The sequence below is a fragment of the Moschus berezovskii genome, chromosome 8, assembly GCF_049115385.1.
Source record: "Moschus berezovskii isolate FMDL1 chromosome 8, NW_MosBer_1.0, whole genome shotgun sequence".
In the NCBI taxonomy this organism is placed as follows: domain Eukaryota; kingdom Metazoa; phylum Chordata; class Mammalia; order Artiodactyla; family Moschidae; genus Moschus; species Moschus berezovskii.
Window position 1 is genome coordinate 71483140 of NC_142467.1, and position 21940 is coordinate 71505079.

The following is a 21940-nucleotide window of genomic DNA, read 5'->3' on the forward strand; positions in this document are numbered from 1 at the left end:
TATTGTGTCTTCAAAATTCCACAGGCATTGGATCTCGTTTTTGTTCATAGTAGTAGCCAGATGCAACAATTTATTATTTACCTCAGAAATAATATCTCAATATCCCCCATACCGCTAGATGCCTAGATATTTCACTAACATAGAAATCCACTGAATTTTAGTAAAATTTATTTCCTACTCTTGAGACATAAAGGTCTTACCGATAAGTCTTCAAATCCCAAAGATTGCCAATAAGTCATCGGAAACTAGGAGAGAGGCATAAAACAGATCTTGGGAAAACAGAAAACCTCTGGCCTACAATTTGATCTTGAACTTTGCAGCCTCCAGAATTGTGAAAAAATTAATTTTTGTTATTGAGGCTACCTAGACTATGATACATTGGCAACCCTAGCAAAACAATATGTCTAAGTACTCAAGTAAATGTCTAGCAGCTTTATTTATAATGTCAAAACTCTAAATGCCTCACATACCCATCAGCAAATAATTGGATTAAAAGCTATGAGCTATTCATTCAGTAGTATACTAATAAAAATATCAACTACTAATACAAGGTGAAACATTCATTATGCTGAATGAAAGACAGCTTATACATTAAAAACAAATACTGAATCTCCAAAAGAAATAGGGTATGATTTACAACCAGGTCACATCTATGCTTTTAGATTTCTATATTTCTTTTACTAAACAGTAATATTCATTGACCTATTGACTCCCCCTTCTCCTATAATTCCAGATTATTAAGTATATTAAAATGAGTCATTATCTTGAATATAGTATTTATTACATGTGAAAAATAACTACAAAAGCATACAGAGAAAAAATAATTTTTTCATTTCCTAAAGTTGACTGATTTCTACAAGATAAAACAATTTTGTCATTTGAAGTTGACTAATTTCTACAAGAAAAAACAATTTTCTCATTTCCTAAAGTTGACTGATTTATACAAGGTAAAACAATTTTTTCATTTCTGAAAGTTGACTGATTTCTACAGTAAAAAATTAATTCTGTCACTTCCTAAAGTTGACTGACTTCTACAATATTCCTACATATTTCTGACAGGGTGACTTTTCCAGAATTATAAGATTTCTGTTAAGTTCTCCTTCCACACATTGAAATCACTTCAAAGGAAAACAAGAATTTACCAAAAATAGGGAGTCAAAATTTGTATAAAACCAACAAGTTACATAACTAGAACCCAGAAAACATTAAATAAATGGTATTTATCTGTATCTTCTGTTATGAGATCGTTCCTAATAAATCAGGTAAGTTATATTTTGACATAACCTATTGCATTCTGTTAATTTGTCCATTTTCTCTGTTTACCCACTCTCTTCCAGGTAGTTCTATAGAGGAGGCAGCAAAGGAGCTCCAGTGTAGAGAAGTGTCTCTGTTTACATTTTGTAAGAGATTAATGTGCATAGAAGAATAACAGACATTATTTTAGATTAAGTCTAGTATTAAACTAATAACTAGAAACCAGATTCCTTCCTACACATGTCATTTTAATGAAAAAATATGAAAAACAAAACAGAAAGTTAGCTGACATCTATCTATTGATTTATCCTTGCCAGTAACCCAAAAGGTCAGTATATTGTAAATCCCAAAGAAAGGCAATGCCAAAGAATGCTCAAACTACCGCACAATTGCACTCATCTCACATGCTAGTAAAGTCATGCTCAAAATTCTTCAAGCCAGGCTTCAGCAATATGTGAACCGTGAACTCCCAGATGTTCAAGCAGGTTTTAGAAAAGGCAGAGGCACCAGAGATCAAATTGCCAACATCCGCTGGATCATGGAAAAAGCAAGAGAGTTCCAGAAAAACATCTATTTCTGCTTCATTGACTATGCCAAAGCCTTTGACTGTGTGGATCACAATAAACTGTGGAACACTCTGAAAGAGATGGGAATACCAGACCACCTGACCTGCCTCTTGGGAAACCTGTATGCAGGTCAGGAAGCAACAGTCAGAACTGCACATGGAACAACAGACTGGTTCCAAATAGGAAAAGGAGTACGTCAAGGCTGTATATTGTCACCCTGCTTATTTAACTTATATGCAGAGTACATCATGAGGAACGCTGGGCTGGAAGAAGCACAAGCTGGAATCAAGATTGCCGGGAGAAATATCAATAATCTCAGATATGCAGATGACACTACCCTTATGGCAGAAAGTGAAGAGGAACTCAAAGGCCTCTTGATGAAAGTGAAAGAGGAGAGTGAAAAGGTTGGCTTGAAGCTCAACATTCAGAAAACGAAGATCATGGCATCTGGTCCCATCACTTCATGGGAGATAGATGGAAAAACAGTGGAGAGAGTGTCAGACTTTATTTTTTGGGCTCCAAAATCACTGCAGATGCTGATTGCAGCCATGAAATCAAAAGACGCTTACTCCTTGGAAGGAAAGTTATGACCAACCTAGATAGCATATTAAAAAGCAGAGACATTACTTTGCCAAAAAAGGTCCGTCTAGTCAAGGCTATGGTTTTTCCTGTAGTCATGTATGGATATGAGAGTTGGACTGTGAAGAAAGCTGATCGCCGAAGAATTGATGCTTTTGAACTGTGGTGTTGGAGAAGACTGTTGAGAGTCCCTTATACTGCAAGGAGATCCAACCAGTCCATTCTGAAGGAGATCAATCCTGGGTGTTCACTGGAAGGACTGATTCTAAAGCTGAAACTGCACTACTTTGGCCACCTCTTGCAATGAGTTGACTCATTGGAAAAGAGTCTGATGCTGGGAGAGATTGGGGGTGGGTGGAGAAGGGGACGACAGAGAATGAGATGGCTGGATGGCATTGCCGACTCAATGGACATGAGTTTGAGTGAACTCTGGGAGTTGGTGATGGACAGGGAGGCCTGGCGTGCTGTGATTCATGGGATCGCAGAGGGTCGGACACAACTGAGCGGCTGAACTGAACTGAACTGAACTGAGAATGAAAGTAAAAAAAAAGGGATTGTTTACCAATTGCCTGAATTTTGAAACCAGACACTACTCTTCCTTCTTCATTAAAAATAACTAGTATTTAAATTAACTAGTATATTGTGGACAAAACTGTAAGTACAAATATGCTTTCAGTTTTTAGTAAACTTTGAACAAATTTATCTGATTTGCTATCAGAAAGAAAGATACTGGGCCACTAAACCTCATTTCTTCTTTTTAAATTGCACTCTCAGCTTTTCCTCTTAGAAAGGCCAATGTCAAAACCTGTTAATTCTTAAACTGCTACTACAAATTTACATGCAAGAATCTCCAGTATGCGGAAAAGGCAAAATTGAAGTAAATATTCAGTTAGTAAATGTTCTGGTCACTGGTCTTATTATGTTAAGAATTTATTGAGTAGATTACACCTCAAAAGTGAAAAGATAATTAGGACTGTGAATGCTGGCCTCTGAAATTTGGAAAGTAGAATTGGAGTTGGATATTCTAAGTCACATATGTGTAGATGTTTATTGTTCTAGTGAGGATCCCCCCTACAATTTCCACATCCTCAAACCTTACAAACAAAAAGAGGTCGAATACTCTATATCATTATATCAACTTATGTGGCTTTACTCAAACCACATTGACGAGATCTTTCAGTTTCTTAATGTGGTACAGTGACAGAATATCATTTATAAAATCTGCCCAGAAATAAAAGTTGCATGTACTGCTGAAAGAGAAAGACCCCCCTGGAGGTCACCGTTTGGTCATCTTTATTACTGGAAGATGATGAGGCAGGAGTAATCTAGTGAGGAAGCACAATTTCGTAATCATTCTCAGCTGTACAGGAAGAAGACCTAATAGTGCAAGGTTTCCTGAGAAGGGCATATTCTGTTTCTGGCCCTTCCCTTAATGGTCTCACTCTCTTTGCGATGTTCTCATAACCATCATCGTTGGAGTTCAGGGAGGGTCTCCGATAGGGCCTATGATTAATGACAGTGTAACATACTTCTTCACAACCACTGACATTCTCATTTTCCTGCAAGTACAAAGGAAAAAGAAATCAAGGATCTAGAATCAATCATCAGATTTGAACTCTGTACTCCACTACCCCTCCTTTTTTCTTGTCTAATGATGATCTTGCACCTCAGGTATTCAAGGCCCTTTCTCCAAGCCCTGATGTCTTAAAGACTTCATTTTAGCAACATATCCTATGCTTCAAATTGCCATTAATTCTGTTTTCATTTCACTACAAATAATAAAAGAATAACAAGACACTGTTATCTCCCTGAACATCTAGAGAAAAGTACTTTATGTCACACATACTGAGGTATAATATATGCAACAATCAGAATCACAGATCTATAAGTAATTAATAAAATTGCATAACAATTTTTCATAGGATAAAATTTAATTAATGTAATGGAGAATCTAAATACATTTTCAATTGTATGGACCATGAAAGAAAAATTAAAATACTGCTAATTAAATCAATAAAATGTTTGTGATGTAATATTAAAAAGAATAAGTGTTTTTTCATTTGTTGATTGACATCCACCATGTTTATAAATATAAAAGCTAAGTCCTGGTCATAAAGATTAAAAGGGAATGCGGAAAGCTAAAAAATAATATATATTTTATGTTGGTCAGATTTTAGTTGCAAATTAGATTTACTTTTGTTATAGTAGCTTTGAAAATTAAAATATTAGACTTTGGTAGACTTGAGAAAACAATACAAACTTACCAATCACCTAAATTTGTTAAATATTTTTATTTTTTTATTTCTTTCTATTTTTGTATTAGAATTACCAAGAATAATATTTGAACTATGAAAGTCTTTGATAAATCCATTCAGAAATTGCATGTTAAGGAAGATATACAAGTAAGTTTATATGAAGTTGTCTGTATTTTGCATTTATCACACAAATGCAAAAATGATTGTATTACCTGATTAGAAGTGGATGGAACAACTTTACCTGGAGGATAAAAATAAAAAGAAAGCAATCTAAGAGTTTTGGGACATCACAAATTGAGGTTAAGGAGATAGTGAAAGGGTAGAAAAAAATGATGAAATTCCAAAGAGGTCCCCTGTCTAAACATGTCATGATTCCACGTTATTATTGAGATTCTTAAGGAAGGACACATCTTTTAGGGCAACAACAATACTATCTTTCTGTGTAAATGATACATATCAAAGTTGGTGACTAAAAGTAAATTTTAAAGCTGGCTAATAAAATTTTGTACATAAATATGCTATGACAATAATAAAAAATAATTATGGCTATAAAATTAAGATATAAATTTTATAAAGTTATCATAGGAAAATCACATAATTCTTAAGATGAATAGTCATTATAGAGATAGATATTGACAATAACAAAAGTAACTATATCAAATTAAATAGAGATTCAATTTTATTACAGCTATAAATACTGAATTATACATCTGTTAATCTAAGATTCACTGCTAATATTTTTAATAAATATGTTAGAACTATACGTTACTATATTTAGACTATTAAATATAGTAAAACCCCAATTTGTAAAAGGAACATTGAATGATTCTTAAATCTACAACCTAATAGACTTGAAAGTGATTGTGAGCAAAATCATAGAACATGTTAAATAAGCAGATTCTTTATAACAACAGTATGCTAGTAACTTTTAACACCTCATTGTTCCTCACAGAAAAGTCACATTCAATGCACTATTTCAAATAGGAAATATTATATTTATCCATATAATAAATATCTTTATAAATATCATAGTATGTAATGAATCAATTAACCAAATATGTTTTAAAATGAATATTGTTTTATAATTCAGAAACAGGGAATTATGTAGCTTGAGCACAATTCAATTGTAGCATTAGTGACAATTTGGAGAACCAAGCACAAGTATTAAAGACATGAAAAAAATCATACACCAGTGGGTGAAGCGGTTACAGCTTTTGGTGCTGAAAATATTAACATATTTAAGAACAAGTATATTTATTCTAAGGTTAAAAATGTGAAACATGCCATCATTTTGCTAAAGGTCATCTAAATTCATATCCAGAGTAGACTTTGAGGCTTAAAACCAGAGTGGAAATATCTGAGAAAATTTCTGATGACTGAAATTAACCTGAATTCTAAACTGCAAGAAAGATCATTGTGTCACATGAAGTGTTCCCTCTGGTCTTGGAGAGTGAGACTCCTCTTTCCTTGATTGAAAACCCTGAAATTTATCTTGCAAAGGAAGACCAGCAAGTTTCTCTTACCAAGAATACATTATCTTATTCATACTCAAGACAAAAATCAGATCCAAGCATACCCTTAACATAAAGTAGATTATAAAAGAAAGAGATAGGATGGGGAAACCACTTTCTCCCCCACAAAGTCATCAAAAGAACATTTGAATGCTGAGCAAATTCCACAGAACAACTTCTGAACACTGGCAGAGGATACCAGACACCCAGAAAAGCAGCGCAATGTCTTCGAAAGGAGGTAGGACAAAATATAAAAGATAAAAAGAGAGACAAAAGAGTTAGGGATGGAGACCAGTCCTGGGAGGGAGTCGTAAAAGAGAAGTTCCAAACACTGGGAAACCCTCTCATCTGCGGGTCTGTGGGGAGTCTTGGAATCTCAGAGGGCAACATAACCAGGTGGAAAAATAAGTAAAACCCACATTTACGTACCTAATGGCAACTCCCAGCGGAGAAGTAGCCCAGATACTTGTGTCCACCACCAGGAAGCCGGGGCTGAACAGGGAGGCATGTGCTGCATTGCATAGGGTAAAGACTGGGTCTGAATGCCCTGAGGCAATCTGAGGGAGCTAACATGAGATAGCAACTCAAACTGGGGGATAGCCAGAGAGAGATAAAAAAGACAGAGAGAGAGAACTTTCCCATGAAAAGCCCTAACATTAGGCACCGCCGGCCTGCTCACAGAACAAAGGACTGAGTGAACACCAGAGGAGAGGTAGCGGGCAGCAGACTGGCCCATCCCCCACTGGAGGTAGAGAGGCAGGCGGGCAATAGCCAGAGCCAGAAAGGGGCAATCTCGGTCCCAGAGATGACATCCTCTATGCTTTTGAACTGTGGTGCTGGAGAAGACTCTTGAGAGTCCCTTGGACTGCAAGGAGATCCAACCAGTCCATTCTAAAGGAGATCGATCCTGGGTGTCCATTGGAAGGACTGATGCTAAAGCTGAAACTCCAATACTTTGGCCACCTCATGCGAAGAGTTGACTCACTGGAAAAGAGTCTGATGCTGGGAGGGATTGGGGGTGGGAGGAGACAGGGACGACAGAGAATGAGATGGCTGGATGGCATCACCGACTCGATGGACATGTGTTTGAGTGAGCGCCAGGAGTTGGTGATAGACAGGGAGGCCTGGAGTGCTGTGATTCATGGGGTCGCAAAGAATCGGACACGACTGAGCGACTGAACTGATCAAACTGCAAACAGGCTCCCAGTTGCTAACCAAGTCTTCCTGGGATCCTGGATGGTTGACATCCACCAGGAGGGTCACAGCCAGAGATTAGCTCCCCAGAAGAGACACAGGACACACCTGAGATGGCACTCCCACTGCGCACCCAGGAAACTGAGTGGCTGGGATCGGGGAAGCGATAAGACGCACCACACCTGGGGAGTGTGTGCGCACCAAGCACCTGGTCATCTGAGCTGCTCCGACCTGGGAAGGGCACAAATCACAGGCCCAAATGAGTCTGCACCTTTGTGGAGAACCCGAGAACCTGAAACTGAGCAGCTTAGACCTGGGAAGTGCATGCAACCCAGGACCCGCTTTAGACAGTTCCCCTGCAAAGCAACCTGGAGCCTGAGCAGTGTAGACTGTGAAAGCACACACTCCGTGAACGGGGGCAAAGCCAGTGTGGCCAAAACACTGTGAGCACTCCCCACACACTCCAGTGATATTTGTTTGCGGTGTTCCTCTCTCCCCACAGCACGACTGAACAAGTGAGCCTAAATAAGTGACCACCTTCACCCTGTTGTGTCAGGGCTGAAATTAGACACTGAAGAGACTTGCAAACAGAAGAAGCCAAAATAAACAGAGGGAACCACTTTGGAAGTGATAGGTGCAACAGATTAAAACCCTATAGTTAGCACCGATTACATTGGAAGGGGCCTATAGATCTTGAGAAGTATAAACTGGAACAAGGAACTATCTGAAACTGAAATGACCCCACACTGCCCACAACAGCTCCAGAGAAATTCCTACATATAATTTTACTATTATAATTTTTAAAAATTTTTAATTTTCTTTTTATTTTTAAGTGCTCTTACTCCTTTAATTTTCATTTTTATAACCTCCTATTACCTTGCAAAAAAAAAAGACCCTATTTTTAAAGCAAGCTTCATATATATTTTTTATAATTTTTGTGATTTTATTTTGCTTTTTTAATATTGTATTTTTGAGAGTCTAACCTCTACTCTAGATTTTTAATCTTTGCTTTTTGGTATTTGTTATAAATTTTGTACCTTTAAGAATCCAATCTTCAGTACCCATTTTTACTTAGGAGTGTGATTACTGGCTTGGCTGCCCTCTCCCCCTTTTGACTCTCCTTTTTCTCCCCTAGGTCACCTCTATTTCCTCCCTCCCCCTTCACTTCTCTCCCCAACTCTGTGAATCTCTTTGGGTGTTCCGGGCTGTGGAGAACACAGGGAACTGATTACTGGCTGGATTTGTCTCTCTCCTTTTGACCCCCACCCCTTCTCCTCAGGGTCACCTCTATCTCCTTCCTCCCTCTTCTCTTTTCTATGTAACTCAGTGAACCTCTCTGGGTGTTCCAAGCTGTGGAGAGCACATAGGGATTTCATTACTGGCTAGCTTGCTCTCTCCCCTTTTGATTCCCCCTTTTCTCCTCCTGGTCACCTCGATCTCCTTCATCCCTCTTCTCTTCTCCATGTGACTCAGCTAACCTTTCTGGGTATCCCTCACAGTGGAGAATCTTTTATCCATTAATCTAGATGTTTTATCATTGGTGCTGTGTGGATGGAGAAGTCTTGAGGCTACTGTAAGAATAAGACTGAAAACCAGAGGCAGGAGGCTTCAGTCCAAAACCAGAGAACACCAGAGAACTCCTGACTCCAGGGAACATTAATCGATAAGAGCTCATCCAAAAGCCTCCATACCTACACTGAAACCAAGCTCCACCCAAGATCCAACAGGTTCTTGGCAACAGGCAAGACATACCACACAAATTCTCCAGCAGCACAGGAACATAGCCCTGAGCTTTAATATACAGGCTGCCCAAAGTCACACCAAACCCACTGACTTCTCAAAACTCACTACTGGACACTTCATTGCACGCCAGAGAGAATAAATCCAGCTCCACCCACCAGAACACTGACACAAGCTTCCCTAACCAGGAAACCTTGACAAGCCACCCTTTCAACCCAACCCACAGTTAGGAACCTCCACAATAAAGAGGAACCACAAACTGCCAAAATACAGAAAGGCCACCCCAAACACAGCAATCTAAACAAGAAGAAAAGGCAGAGAAATACCCAGCAAGTAAAGGAATAGGATAAATGCCCACCAAACAAAACAAAAGAGGGGGAGATAGGGAGCCTACCTGAAAAAGAATTCAGAATAATGATACTAAAAATGATCCAAAATCTTAAAAACAAAATGGAATTACAGATAAATAGCCTGGAGGCAAGGATTGAGAAGATGCAAGAAATGTTTAACAAAGACCTAGAAGATATGAAAAAGAGTCAATCAATAATGAATAATGCAATAAATGAGATCAAAAACACTCTGGAGGGAATCAACAGTAGAATAACGGAGGCAGAAGATAGGATAAGTGAGGTAGAAGATAGAATGGTGGAAATAACTGAAGCAGAGAGGGAAAAAGAAAAAAGAATTAAAAGAAATGAAGACAACCTCAGAGACCTCTGGGACAATGTCAAAGGCTCCAACATTCAAATAATAGGAGTCCCAGAAGAAGAAGAAGAAGAAAGGCCATGAGAAAATACTTAAGGAGAAAATAGTTGAAAACTTCCCTAAAATGGGGAAGGAAATAGTCACCTCAGTCCAAAAAACCCAAAGAGTCCCAAACAGGATAAACCCAAGGCAAAACACCCCAAGACACATGTTAATCAACTTAACAAAGATCAAACACAAAAAACAAATATTAAAAGCAGCAAATAACACAAAAGGGGATTCCCATAAGGATAATAGCTGATCTTTCAACAGATATTTCAGGCCAGAAGGAAATGGTAGGACATACTTAAAGTGATGAAAGAGAAAAACCTACAACCCAGATTACTATACCCAGCAAGGATCTCATTCAGATATGAGGGAGAAATAAAAACCTTTACAGACAAGCAAAAGCTGAGAGAATTCAGCACCACCAAACCAGCTCTGCTAAGGGATCTTCTCTAGACAGGAAACACAGAAAAGGTATATAAACTCGAACCCAAAACAACAAAGTAAATGGCAACAGGATCATACATATCAATAATCACCTTAAATGTAAATGGGTTGAATACCCCAAACAAAAGACAAAGACTGGCTGAATGGATACAAAAACAAGACCCTTATACATGCTCTCTATAAGAGACCAACCTCAAAACAAAGGACATATAGACTGAAAGTGAAGGGCTGGAAAAAGATATTTCATTCAAATGGAGATCAAAAGAAAGCAGGAGTAGCAATACTCATATCTGATAAAATAGACTTTGAAATAAAGGCCATGAAAAGAGACAAAGAAGGACACTACATAGTGATCAAAGGATTAATCCAAGAAAAGATATAACAATTATAAATATATATGCACCCAACATAGGAGCACCACAATATGTAAGGCAAATGCTAACATGTGTGAAGGGGGAAATTAACAATAACACAGTAATAGTGGGAGAGTTTAATACCACACTCACACCTATGGACAGATCAACTAAACAGAAAATTAGCACGGTAACACCAACTTTAAATGATACAATGGAGCAGTGAAACCTAATTTATATCTATAGGACTGCTGCTGCTAAGTCACTTCAGTCGTGTCCAACTCTGTGTGACCCCATAGACAGAAGCCCACCAGGCTCCCCCGTCCCTGGGATTCTCCAGGCAAGAACACTGGAGTGGGTTGCCATTTCCTTCTCCAATGTGTGAAAGTGGAAAGTGAAAAGTGAAAGTGAAGTTGCTCAGTCGTGTCCGACCCTTAGCGACCCCACGGACTGCATAGGACACTTCACCCCAAAACAATGAATTTCACCTTTTTCTCAAATGTGCACAGAACCTTCTCCAGGATAGATCACATCCTGGGCCATAAATCTAGCCTGGTAAATTCAAAAAAATTGAAATCATTCCAAGCATCTTTTCTGACCACAATGCAGTAAGATTAATGTCAACTACAAGAATAAAACTATTAAAAGTTCCATCATATGGAGGCTGAACAACACGCTCCTGAATAACCAACAAATCACAGAAGAAATCAAAAAAGAAATCAAAATATGCATAGAAATGAATGAAAATGAAAACACAAAAACCCAAAATCTATGGGACACTGTAAAAGCAATGCTAAGGGGAAGGTTCATAGCAATACAGGATTACCTGAAGAAACAAGAAAAATGTCAAACAAATAACCTAACTCTACACCTAAAGAAACTAGAAAAGGAAGAAATGAAGAACCCCAGGGTTAGTAGAAAGAAAGAAATCTTAAAAATTAGGGCAGAAATAAATGCAAAAGAAACAAAAGCAACCACAGCAAAAGTCAACAAAGCCAAAAGCTGGTTCTTTGAGAAGATAAATAAAATAGAAAAACCATTAGCCAGACTCATCAAGAAACAAAGGGAGAAGAGTCAAATCAGCAAAATTAGAAATGAAAATGGAGAGATCACAACAGAAAACAGAGAACTACAAAGGATCATAAGAGACTACTGTCAGTAAGTATATGCCAATAAAATGGACAACTCAGAAGAAGTGGACAAATTCCTAGAAAAGTATAACTTTCCAAAACTGAACCAGGAAGTTCAGACCCTGAACTTAACAGACCCATCACAAGCACAAAAATCGAAACTGTAGTCAGAAATCTTCCAGCAAACAAAAGCCCAGGACCAGACGGTTTCACAGCTGAATTCTACCAAAAATTTAGAGAAAAGCTAACACTTATCCTACTCAAACTCTTCCAGAAAATTGCAGAGGAAGGTAAACTTCCAAATTCATTCTATGAGGCCACTAGCACCCTAATACCAAAACCAGACAAAGATGCCACAAAAACAGAAAACCACAGGCCAATATCACTGATGAATACAGATCCAAAACTCCTCAACAAAATCCTAGCAAACAGAATCCAACAACGTATTAAAAAGATCATACATCATGACCAAGTGGGCTTTATCCCAGGGATGCACGGATTCTTTAATATCCGCAAATCAATCAATGTAACACAACACATTAACAAATTGAAAGATAAAAACCATATGATTATCTCAATAGATGCAGAGAAAGCCTTTGACAAAATTCAGCACCCATTTAGGATAAAAAACCCTCCAGAAAGCAGAATAGAAAGAAAATACCTCAACATAATAAAAGCTATATATGATAAATCCACACAAACATTATCCTCAATGATGAAAAAGTGAAAGCATTTATACTAAAGTCAGGAACAAGACAAGGGTGCCCACTCTCACTACTACTATTCAACATAGTTTTGGAAGTTTTAGACCCAGAAATCAGAGAAGAAAAAGAAATAAAGGGAATCCAGATTGGAAAAGAAGAAGTAAAACTCACTGTTTGCAGATGACATGATTCTCTACATAGAAAACCCTAAAGACTCTATCATAAAGTTACTAGGGTTAATCAGTGAATATAGTAAAGTTGCAGGATATAAAATTAATACACAGAAATCCATTGCATTCCTATATTGTAACCATGGAAAAACAGAAAGAGAAATTAAGGAAATAATTCCATTCACCATTGCAGCAAAAAGAATAAAATACTTAGGAACAAATCTACCTAAAGAAACAAAAGACCTATATATAGAAAACTATAAAACACTAATGAAAGAAATCAAAGGTGACACAAATAGATGGAGAAATATACCATGTTCATGGATTGGAAGAATCAATATAGTGAAAATGATTATACTACTGAAAGTAATCTATAGACTCAATGCAATCCCTATCACGCTACCAATGGTATTTTTCACAGAACTAGAACAAATAATTTCACAATTTGTGTGGAAATACAAAAAACTTGAATAGCCAAAGCAAACTTGAGAAAGAAGAATGGACCTGGAGGAATCAAGCTGCCTGACTTCAGGCTACACTAGAAAGCTATAGTCAAAAAGACAGTAAGGTACTGGCACAAAGACAGAAATATAGATCAATGGAACAAAATAGAAAGCCCAGAGAAATCCACGCACCTATGGACACTTTATCTTTGACAAAGGAGGCAAGAATATAAAATGGAGAAAGATAATCTCTTTAACAAGTGGTACTGGGAAAACTGGTCAACCACTTATAAAAGAATGAAACTAGACCACTTTCTAACACCATACACAAAATAAACTCAAAATGGATTAAAGCTCCAAACATAAGACCAGAAACTATTAAACTCCTAATGGAAAATATAGGCAAAACACTCTCTGAGATAAATCACAGTAGGATCCTCTATGACCCACCTCCCAGAGTAATGGAAACATAATTAAACTTAAAAGCTTTTGCACAACGAAGGAAACTATAAGCAAGGTGAAAAGACAGCCTTCAGAATGGGAGAAAATCATAGCAAATGAAGCAACTGACAAAGAATTAATCTCAAAAATATACAAGCAGCTCCTGTAGCTCAATTCCAGAAAAATAAACGACTCAATCAAAAAGTGGGCCAAAGAACTAAAGAGACGTTTCTCTAAAGAAGACATACAGATGGCTAACAAACACATGAAAAGATGCTCAACATCACTCATTATCAGAGAAATGCAAATTTAAACCACAATGAGGAACCATCTCATGCCAGTCAGAATGGCTGTTATCTAAAAGTCTACAAATAAATGCTGGAGAGGGTGTGAAGACATTAAGGAAACCCTCTTACACTGTTGGTGGGAATGCAAACTAGTACAGCCACTATGGAGAACAGTGTGGAGATTCCTTAAAAAACTGGAAATAGAATTCCCATATGACCCAGCAATCGCACTCCTGGGCATACACACCGAGGAAACCAAAATTGAAAGAGACACATGTACCCCAATGTTCATTTCAGCACTGTTTATAAGAGCCAGGACATGGAAGCAACCTAGATGTCCATCAGCAGACGAATGGATAAGAAAGCTTTGGTACATATACACAATGGAGTATTACTCAGCAATTAAAAAGAATGGATTTGAATCAGTTCTAATGAGGTGGATGAAACTGGAGCCTATTATACAGAGTGAAGTAAGCCAGAAAGAAAAACACCAGTACAGTATATTAACACATATATATGGAATTTAGAAAGATGGTAATGATGACCCTATATGCGAGACAGCATAAGAGACACAGATGTATAGAACAGTCTTTTAGACTCTGTGGGAGAAGGCAAGGGTGGGATTATTTGAGAGAATAGCATTGAAACGCGTATTATCATATGTGAAACAGATCTCCAGTCCAGGTTCGATGCATGAGACAGGGTGCTCAGGGGTGGTGCACTGGGATGATCCTGAGGGATGGCATGGGGAGGGAGTTGAGAGGGGGGTTCAGGATGGGGAACACACGTACACCCATGGCTGTTTCATGTCAGTGTATGGCAAAAGCCACTACAATATTGCAAAGTAACTAGCCTCCAATTAAAATTTAAAAATTTTTTTAAAAGAAAGAGAATATTTTCCTTTTTATTTATTCTCTTAATATGTATTCGCAGCCTGTCCAAGTCAAACAGGCAAAAATGTGAATTCAGCAACACTGTGTTGTTATTTAATTGATTCTGTGAGTCCTAGATTATAAAAGAAAGCACCCAAGGGCTTCCCTGGTGGCTCAGAGGTTAACGCATCTGCCTCCAATGCGGGAGACCCGGGTTCAATCCCTGAGTCGGGAAGATCCCCTGGAGAAGGAAATGGTAACCCACTCCAGTATTCTTGCCTGGAGAATCCCATGGATGGAAAAGCCTGGTAGGCTACAGTCCACGGGGTCACAAAGAGTCGGCTAAGCGACTGAACAGAACAGAACAGAATAGACACATATGGTATGGAACCGAATAAATGTCTAGATACCGATGCACTTACCAGAAAGTCTGGACTCAATACTGCAATTCACAGAGTTGAGAGGCACATCTAATTATTAACTAGAGTGGCTGCCTAGGAATTAATCTCAGTAATTGCCTGTAATTGTCTCCTATTACTGCTGCCATGAAATTAAAAGATTTTTGTTCCCTGGAAGAAAAGCTATAACAAACATAGTGTACTAAAAATCAGAGACATCATTTTGCTGACAAAAGTCTGTATAGTCAAAGATATGGTTTTTCCAGTAGTGCTACAGTTGTGAGAACTGTCTTATTTAGGCTTCGGAGACAAAGCAGAGCAGGCCTCTGACTTTGCTTCTAACCTGCCAGAATACTGCCCTGACTGGGAGTGACTGGGAGTGACTGCCTGCTATAAGTGCAAGACTTGGAGCACCTTAGATAAAATTGGGGAGGAATCTTGAGATTGTTGAGACCCTGAAGGGGGCCTGGCCAACCAAGCCCTGTGCTTAACAATATTCCAAGTTTTACAAGACAAAACAAACAGAATTAACATGAAACTAGGCTTGCAATTTGGTCACAGATTGATGATGATATCAGCTTGCATCTGTCCTGGGATTATAAATGGGAAACCCAAACTGCAGTCTTTGACGTCTCACTCATAGAGTGGACACGCTGCCTGGACCCTTTCCTAACTGGGACTCCAGATGTGCTGTGACATGGGACTTCCCAAAGCCGATTGAGTCTGAATGTTGGTCAAAACCCAATTTGGTGATGTATCTTCTGCTCTTTCTATTTCTCCTTTCTTTTAATATTAGTATATTGAAAGTAAGCTAGATAATTCTCGAATAAATATCTGTATTATTTATTTGTATATAACAAGTGGCTTATTTTGTTACCAAATCCTGTGAATCTGAGGTGAAAGTTAAAACTTTCTGCAAAACAGATGCGAAGAGCTGACCCATTGGAAAGACCCTAATCCTGGGAAAGATGGAGGACAGGAGGAGAAAGGGGTGACAGGGGATGAGATGATTAGATGGCATCATTGACTTAATAGACATGAGTTTGTGCAAACTCTGGGAGTTAAGGACAGGGAAGCCTGGCATGCTGCCATCCATGGAGTCGCAGAGTCAGACATGACTGAGTGAACAAAAACTGCTGTAACAAATTATCACAAACCTGATGGCTTAAAACAATGCAAGTTTATTACTAATATCTTACAGTTTTAGATATTAGAATTCTAGTCTCACTGGGCCAAAATCAAGATGTTGACATGGCTGCATTCCTTTCTGGAGATTCTAAAGGAGACTCAATTTCTTTGCCTTTTCCAACTTCAGGAAGCTGCACTCATTCCTTGGATCTTTGTCCCCTTCCACCGCTGCTGCTGCTGCTGCTAAGTCACTTCAGTCGTGTCTGACTCTGTGTGACCCCATAGATGGAAGCCCACCAGGCTCCCCCGTCCCAGGGATTCTCCAGGCAAGAGTACTGGAGTGGCTTGCCACTGCCTTCTCCGCTTCCACTGCTACGAACAAGCAATAGCTGAGTTTTCCTTATGCTGCAACACTCTGACACTGTGCTGCATCTCTTCTGCTTCTCTCGTCTATTTTAAGAGCATTTGTTCATCTCCCCACCTAGAAACCTTGAATCACATATGTAAAGTCCCTTTGACATTTAAAAACATAATCACACTTGGATATCTTTGGGGCCTTTATTCTGTTAACACCTGTTTGCATGCTCAATAGCTCAGTCGTGTCCAACTCGTTGTGACCCCATGAGCTGCAGTCCACCAGGCTCCTCTGTCCATGGGATTTTCCAAGAAAGAATACTGGAAAGGGTTGTCATTTCCTCCTCCAAGGGATCTTCCCAACCCAGGGATTGAACCCACATCTCCTGTACTGGCAGGAAAATTCTTTACTGCTGAGCCACCTGGGAAGCCCCTTATTCTACCTACTACCCATATACTCCTTGTTATAAAGCCAGAAAAGGAAAATATCAAAAGATTTAGGAATGTAAGAATATTTAAATGAATATGCTGCTATAACCTTCTCATCCTTGCCCCAGCATCTCAGAAAATGGCAAAGAAAACCTTCCTTTCTCTCTGTCCATGATATAACACATGGTAAGCATCACATTGCTTTCTAAATTGCAAATTTTTCTTGCTGTTTGTATTTCGGTAAGTCTTCTGTCTCTATTATGATTCACACACCATTAATAGACTGCCACATCTTTCCTGGAGTTCAACTCAATAATTATGATTGATCTGTAATTGTTGGAACCAGGAATGGTTGAAGTAACAAACTTCCAAAGGTACGAGAATCTGGGCTTAGTTACATCAGCTGATTAGGTTTAGAGGCAGAGCAGATCCCATTAGTATTAAAAAATGAGACACAAGTAGTCCACAGTACAAATGGCAAAATATTTATTAAAATTTACCTGTGGTCACTTGGGTAGAAAAGCCTAGCCTAAATGACTGCTCTAACAGACCTTTTGGGAAAGAATGAGAAATATAAAGATAAACTGATTATCTGATTGTTTTGGAGCACATAAACAGAGAATATGATGCTTTAAATTTGTGGTTCAAGAGCTGATTAAAGGACCAAGGAAACTTCCCTAAAAGAATCTTATTTTACCTTAGCCCACTAATAGGAGAAGGGAATTTTTTCCTGTGTCTATGTCATATGTGTTGAAGGGATCCATAAATATATCCAACGAATATCACAATGACTAAAACAAGGGTGAAAGCAGATATGTTGATCAATTTGCAGCAGCATCGTATAGATTCTCCTCAACTGGCTCTGGTCCAAATGGAATGTAAACTAACTAAAATCAATAAAATAAAACCAGAAAATTATTGACTTTAATATCAAAAAGATGCAGAGGTGGTAATTTTGATAACTTTTTACTCAATTTCCCTTTTTGGCCTCAGTAAATGCAGCTGGGTCTTGGACATTTTCACAAATCTAATTAGATAACTTCAGTTGCATTTTCTGTTGCAAGTGAGACCTGTTAATTCACTAAAGCAGTGCATTTGGCAAATATTTAGATACATTTGCTTTCATGAAGAGACACCAGTGCTACTTCATTGGAGTATTTCAGGGCTTTATCAATTTGTCTCTCTCTCAATATCTGCTTTGCAGGAACATTGATCATTCCATATATCTGCAGGACATAAAAATAATCTGCTATATAGAGAACATAAGGCTGATAGAGCCTGGTGAACATAAAGGGACAGGTACCATAGAATACTTTATATATATAGTTTGCCAAAGGAAAATGAAGGAACCTTCACTTGGTGAAGTTTGGGGGGCGGGGGTAGTAGCCTGAATTATTTCAGGATAGCCCCATCTCAATCCAGAGAAGGCAATGACATCCCACTCTGGTACTCTTTTGCCTGGAAAATCCCATGGACGGAGGAGCCTGGTAGGCTTCAGTCCATGGGGTCGCTAAGAATCAGACATAACTGAGCGACTTCACTTTTCACTTTCATGCACTGCAGAAGGAAATGGCAACCCACTCCAGTGTTCTTGCCTGGAGAATCCCAGGAATGGGAGAGCCTGGTCGGCTGTCATCTATGGGGTCACAAAGAGTCGGACACGACTGAAGTGACTTAGCAGCAGCAGCCACTTCAATAAATTTGCATCTACTCTTCCTGTAAAAAAAAGTAGCACAATACTTTGGTGAATCTCTTAGGATTTGAGTAAGTTGGAGTTGGGCTCAAAGGAATAGCAAGAGGGCATCACTATAGATCCCGTAAACATTAAATACCTAACAATTTTAAGTTTAGGATCTCAGAATTTTAATTAAAAAGGATAAGTTTGATGAGAAATTTAACTTGCAAAACTGACAAGATGAAACAGAAAACGTGAATAATCTATAACTACAAAAGCATTTGCATCTAGAAGTGAAAAACATTTTCCCCAGATACTTTTCCCTAAAAAATTCTACCAAACATTAGAAAAAATAAAATCCATCAAACAGAAGCTCCTCTAAAGAATAGAAAGTTTCCAAATGGTCAAGCACCAGAATTCCAAATGTACTGAAACAGGGTAGCATCAGACAGTAGAGCAATGGTCAACAATTGATCCAAAGAGTAGAGTGTGGTGTCAAATGAAGGAAGGAAGAATTTCAGGAGGGAGATACTTAGCAACATTTTCAAGGGCTAGAGATAGAGTGATGGAGATTAAAATTGAATATTGTCCTTTAGAGTCTGTAGTTACATCTGAACAGAGACATTCAGCTTTTTTAATGTGATTCATACTTAAAAGTATATTTTATATCCTGGTTCAGTACAACCATATACATGTATAAAATAAAAATAATTATCATATAACAATTATATATGCAATGCACTGTGATGCTTTTTAAGCATGTTATTCTAATTATGGCTGTGATGCAGTCTGGTAAAATGTATTGTTTCATAGTCCATTGAATACGATTAGTGGAACAGTAATACCAGAAGTAAACTACTCTGAGTTTAGACTGGGAAATGCAAAGTCCCAAATAATGAGGCCATACAATTCTTTAAAGAAGTTTGACTGTAAGATGAGAGGACAGTTGAAGCAATAGTGATAAGAAAATGTGAGTTTTCTTCATAATTGTTCATTTTGAGTAATTGCCTGATTACTACAGTAGTAAAAGAATGTGCCTGCCAATGCAAGAGATGCAGTTTCAATCCCTGGATTGGACAGATACCCCGGAGAAGGAAATGGCAACCCATTGCAATATTCTTGCCTGGGAAATCCCATGGACAGAGGAGCCTGGTGGGCTACAGTCCTTGGAGTCACAAAGAGTCAACACAACCAAGCGACTAAGCAACAACACCTAGATACTATATCAAATGGAGTAAATGCTCTAAAAAAAAAACACTCAACACCAGATAATATGACCCTATTTTAAAACTTCAATATATAAATTAAAATTGGCAGAAATTAATTCCTTCCCCTAGAAATCTATGAAATGCTGCCAGAAATAAATCATATTCAAATACTACTGTAATACAAAGAATAATGAGATCAGTTTTGTGAGACAAAAATAAGTAAAGGACCAGCACATCCCTGTAAGGACTCCAAGCAAAATTTCCTCCAACTGGAACATAGTATCAGAACATCAACTAATTTGTATATTTACAACATCCCTAGTATGAAAAATATTATGAAGCAATGACTTACTTTTCTTATCTTGACCTTGATTTTCTATCTCAAATGTAGTCACTTCCTGCCTACAAAGGAAAAAGATAATAACATGAGATACTCCAGTTCTCTGAAGCCAAAGTTGCACTTGAAAGAAATATTTCATTGCCCTTAACCTAAGCTCATTGCTAAACTTATAGGTCAAAAGTTAAATAAAATTAAACTTGCTTGCTTACTCCCCTTTCAGAAAAACCATGAAATATAGTTAATGCTGTATTGTATAATTGAAATAGACTCTCACGTTTTAAAAAGGTAAATATGTGAGATGATGGATGTTTTAATTACATCAGTGGGGCAATCCTTTCAAAATATATACATAAATCATCAAGTACTCTTTAATTATCTTAAAACTTTGTCTTAAAATTTTATTTTTTAATTATACTTCAATAAAGGTGAAAAGAAGGAAAACCACACAAATCTAAGAAAAGAATGAAAATTAGAGAACAAATTCCACAAATTCCAACAAAGTATCTTATGAATTTATTTTACTAAATAATTACTAAATTATTTAGACCACATATATTGTATATTATCATATATATGAAAATCATATGTGCAATATAGTGAAACTGGGAATGACCCAAAGGATAATATTGAAATTCAATTTATTTCTCTGCTGTTCTAGATGAGTGAGGACATCTTTAAAGATAAATCATAAGTTCTAGAAATTATAATTACAAACTTGCAGTGACAGACATTAAAAAGTATGGTCTAGTGATTAAAGAAATAGAGATTATCTCTACAGCCACACAATTCCACACCACATAACAAAGAAGAGACAAAGAGGGGGTGAAGCTTTCAACACAACTTTTGTTTCATTTTCCCAGACTCTTAAACTTGAAGGAAAAAATGGAAGTGACAAAAGATACAACCTATAATGATATTCCCAACTCAAAGAGGGTAATGCATACAAAACAGAGATGTGCTCAGAGCAGTGGGAAGAAAATATTTGGTGAGGAGGCAATCTGAGACAACAAACTAAAATCAAAGCCTGAGTCTTAGATTATGTCTCCTCTCCCAAAAAGTGAAAGTGTTAGGTGCTCAATCATGTTCAACTCTTTGTGACCCCATGGACTATAGCCCACCAGGCTCCTCTGTCCATGGAATTCTCTGGGCAAGAATACTAGAGTGGGCAACTATTTTCTTTCCCATTGGATATTCCCAACCCAAGGATAAAACCTGTGTCTCCTGCATTCTAGGCAGATCCTTTACCATCTGAGACTCCAGGGAAGCACTCTTGCTAAACCAGTGGACAAACACACATACTACTTTATCTCACAAAAGACCTGCTTACACAGCAAGGTCCTAAGCACAAAGTTGCAAGCATGGACTGCATTATATATATATAATAGAAACAATGTAATAAAGACAAGTAATAATGCGTGAAGCAGGCAAGTGGGCTAGCATAAATCAGGGGGGGAAATTGAAAGAAATGGCAAAGCTTTTAGAGAAAGTAAAATGGTATTGCAGCTTCAGCTTTAGCATCAGTCCCTCCAATGAACATCCAGGATTGATCTCCTCTAGAATGGACTGGTTGGATCTCCTTGCAGTATAAGGGACTCTCAAGAGTCTTCTCCAACACCACAGTTCAAAAGCATCGATTCTTCGGCGATCAGCTTTCTTCACAGTCCAACTCTCACATCCATCTGATGCTGGGAAAGGTTAGGGGCGGGAGCAGA

General features: G+C 38.0%; 1 protein-coding gene across 2 annotated transcripts in view; it reads right to left on the bottom strand.

Moving 5' to 3' along the window:
* Positions 1–759: 759 nt before the first annotated feature.
* The window catches only part of GCSAML (germinal center associated signaling and motility like), a 51620-nt gene continuing 30439 nt past the window's right edge, over positions 760–21940 (bottom strand). The window contains exons 3-5 of one of the 2 annotated variants that reach the window (XM_055429948.2): positions 20241–20290; positions 4867–4895; positions 760–3958 (exon numbers count right to left, since the gene is read on the bottom strand). In XM_055429948.2, the coding sequence (XP_055285923.1) occupies positions 3725–3958; positions 4867–4895; positions 20241–20290 (313 nt within the window). In that variant the 3' untranslated portion in view covers positions 760–3724. Of the gene's footprint in view, positions 3959–4866; positions 4896–6594; positions 6729–20240; positions 20291–21940 lie in introns of those variants that run through there. The other variant, XM_088838738.1, reaches the window with a different exon arrangement.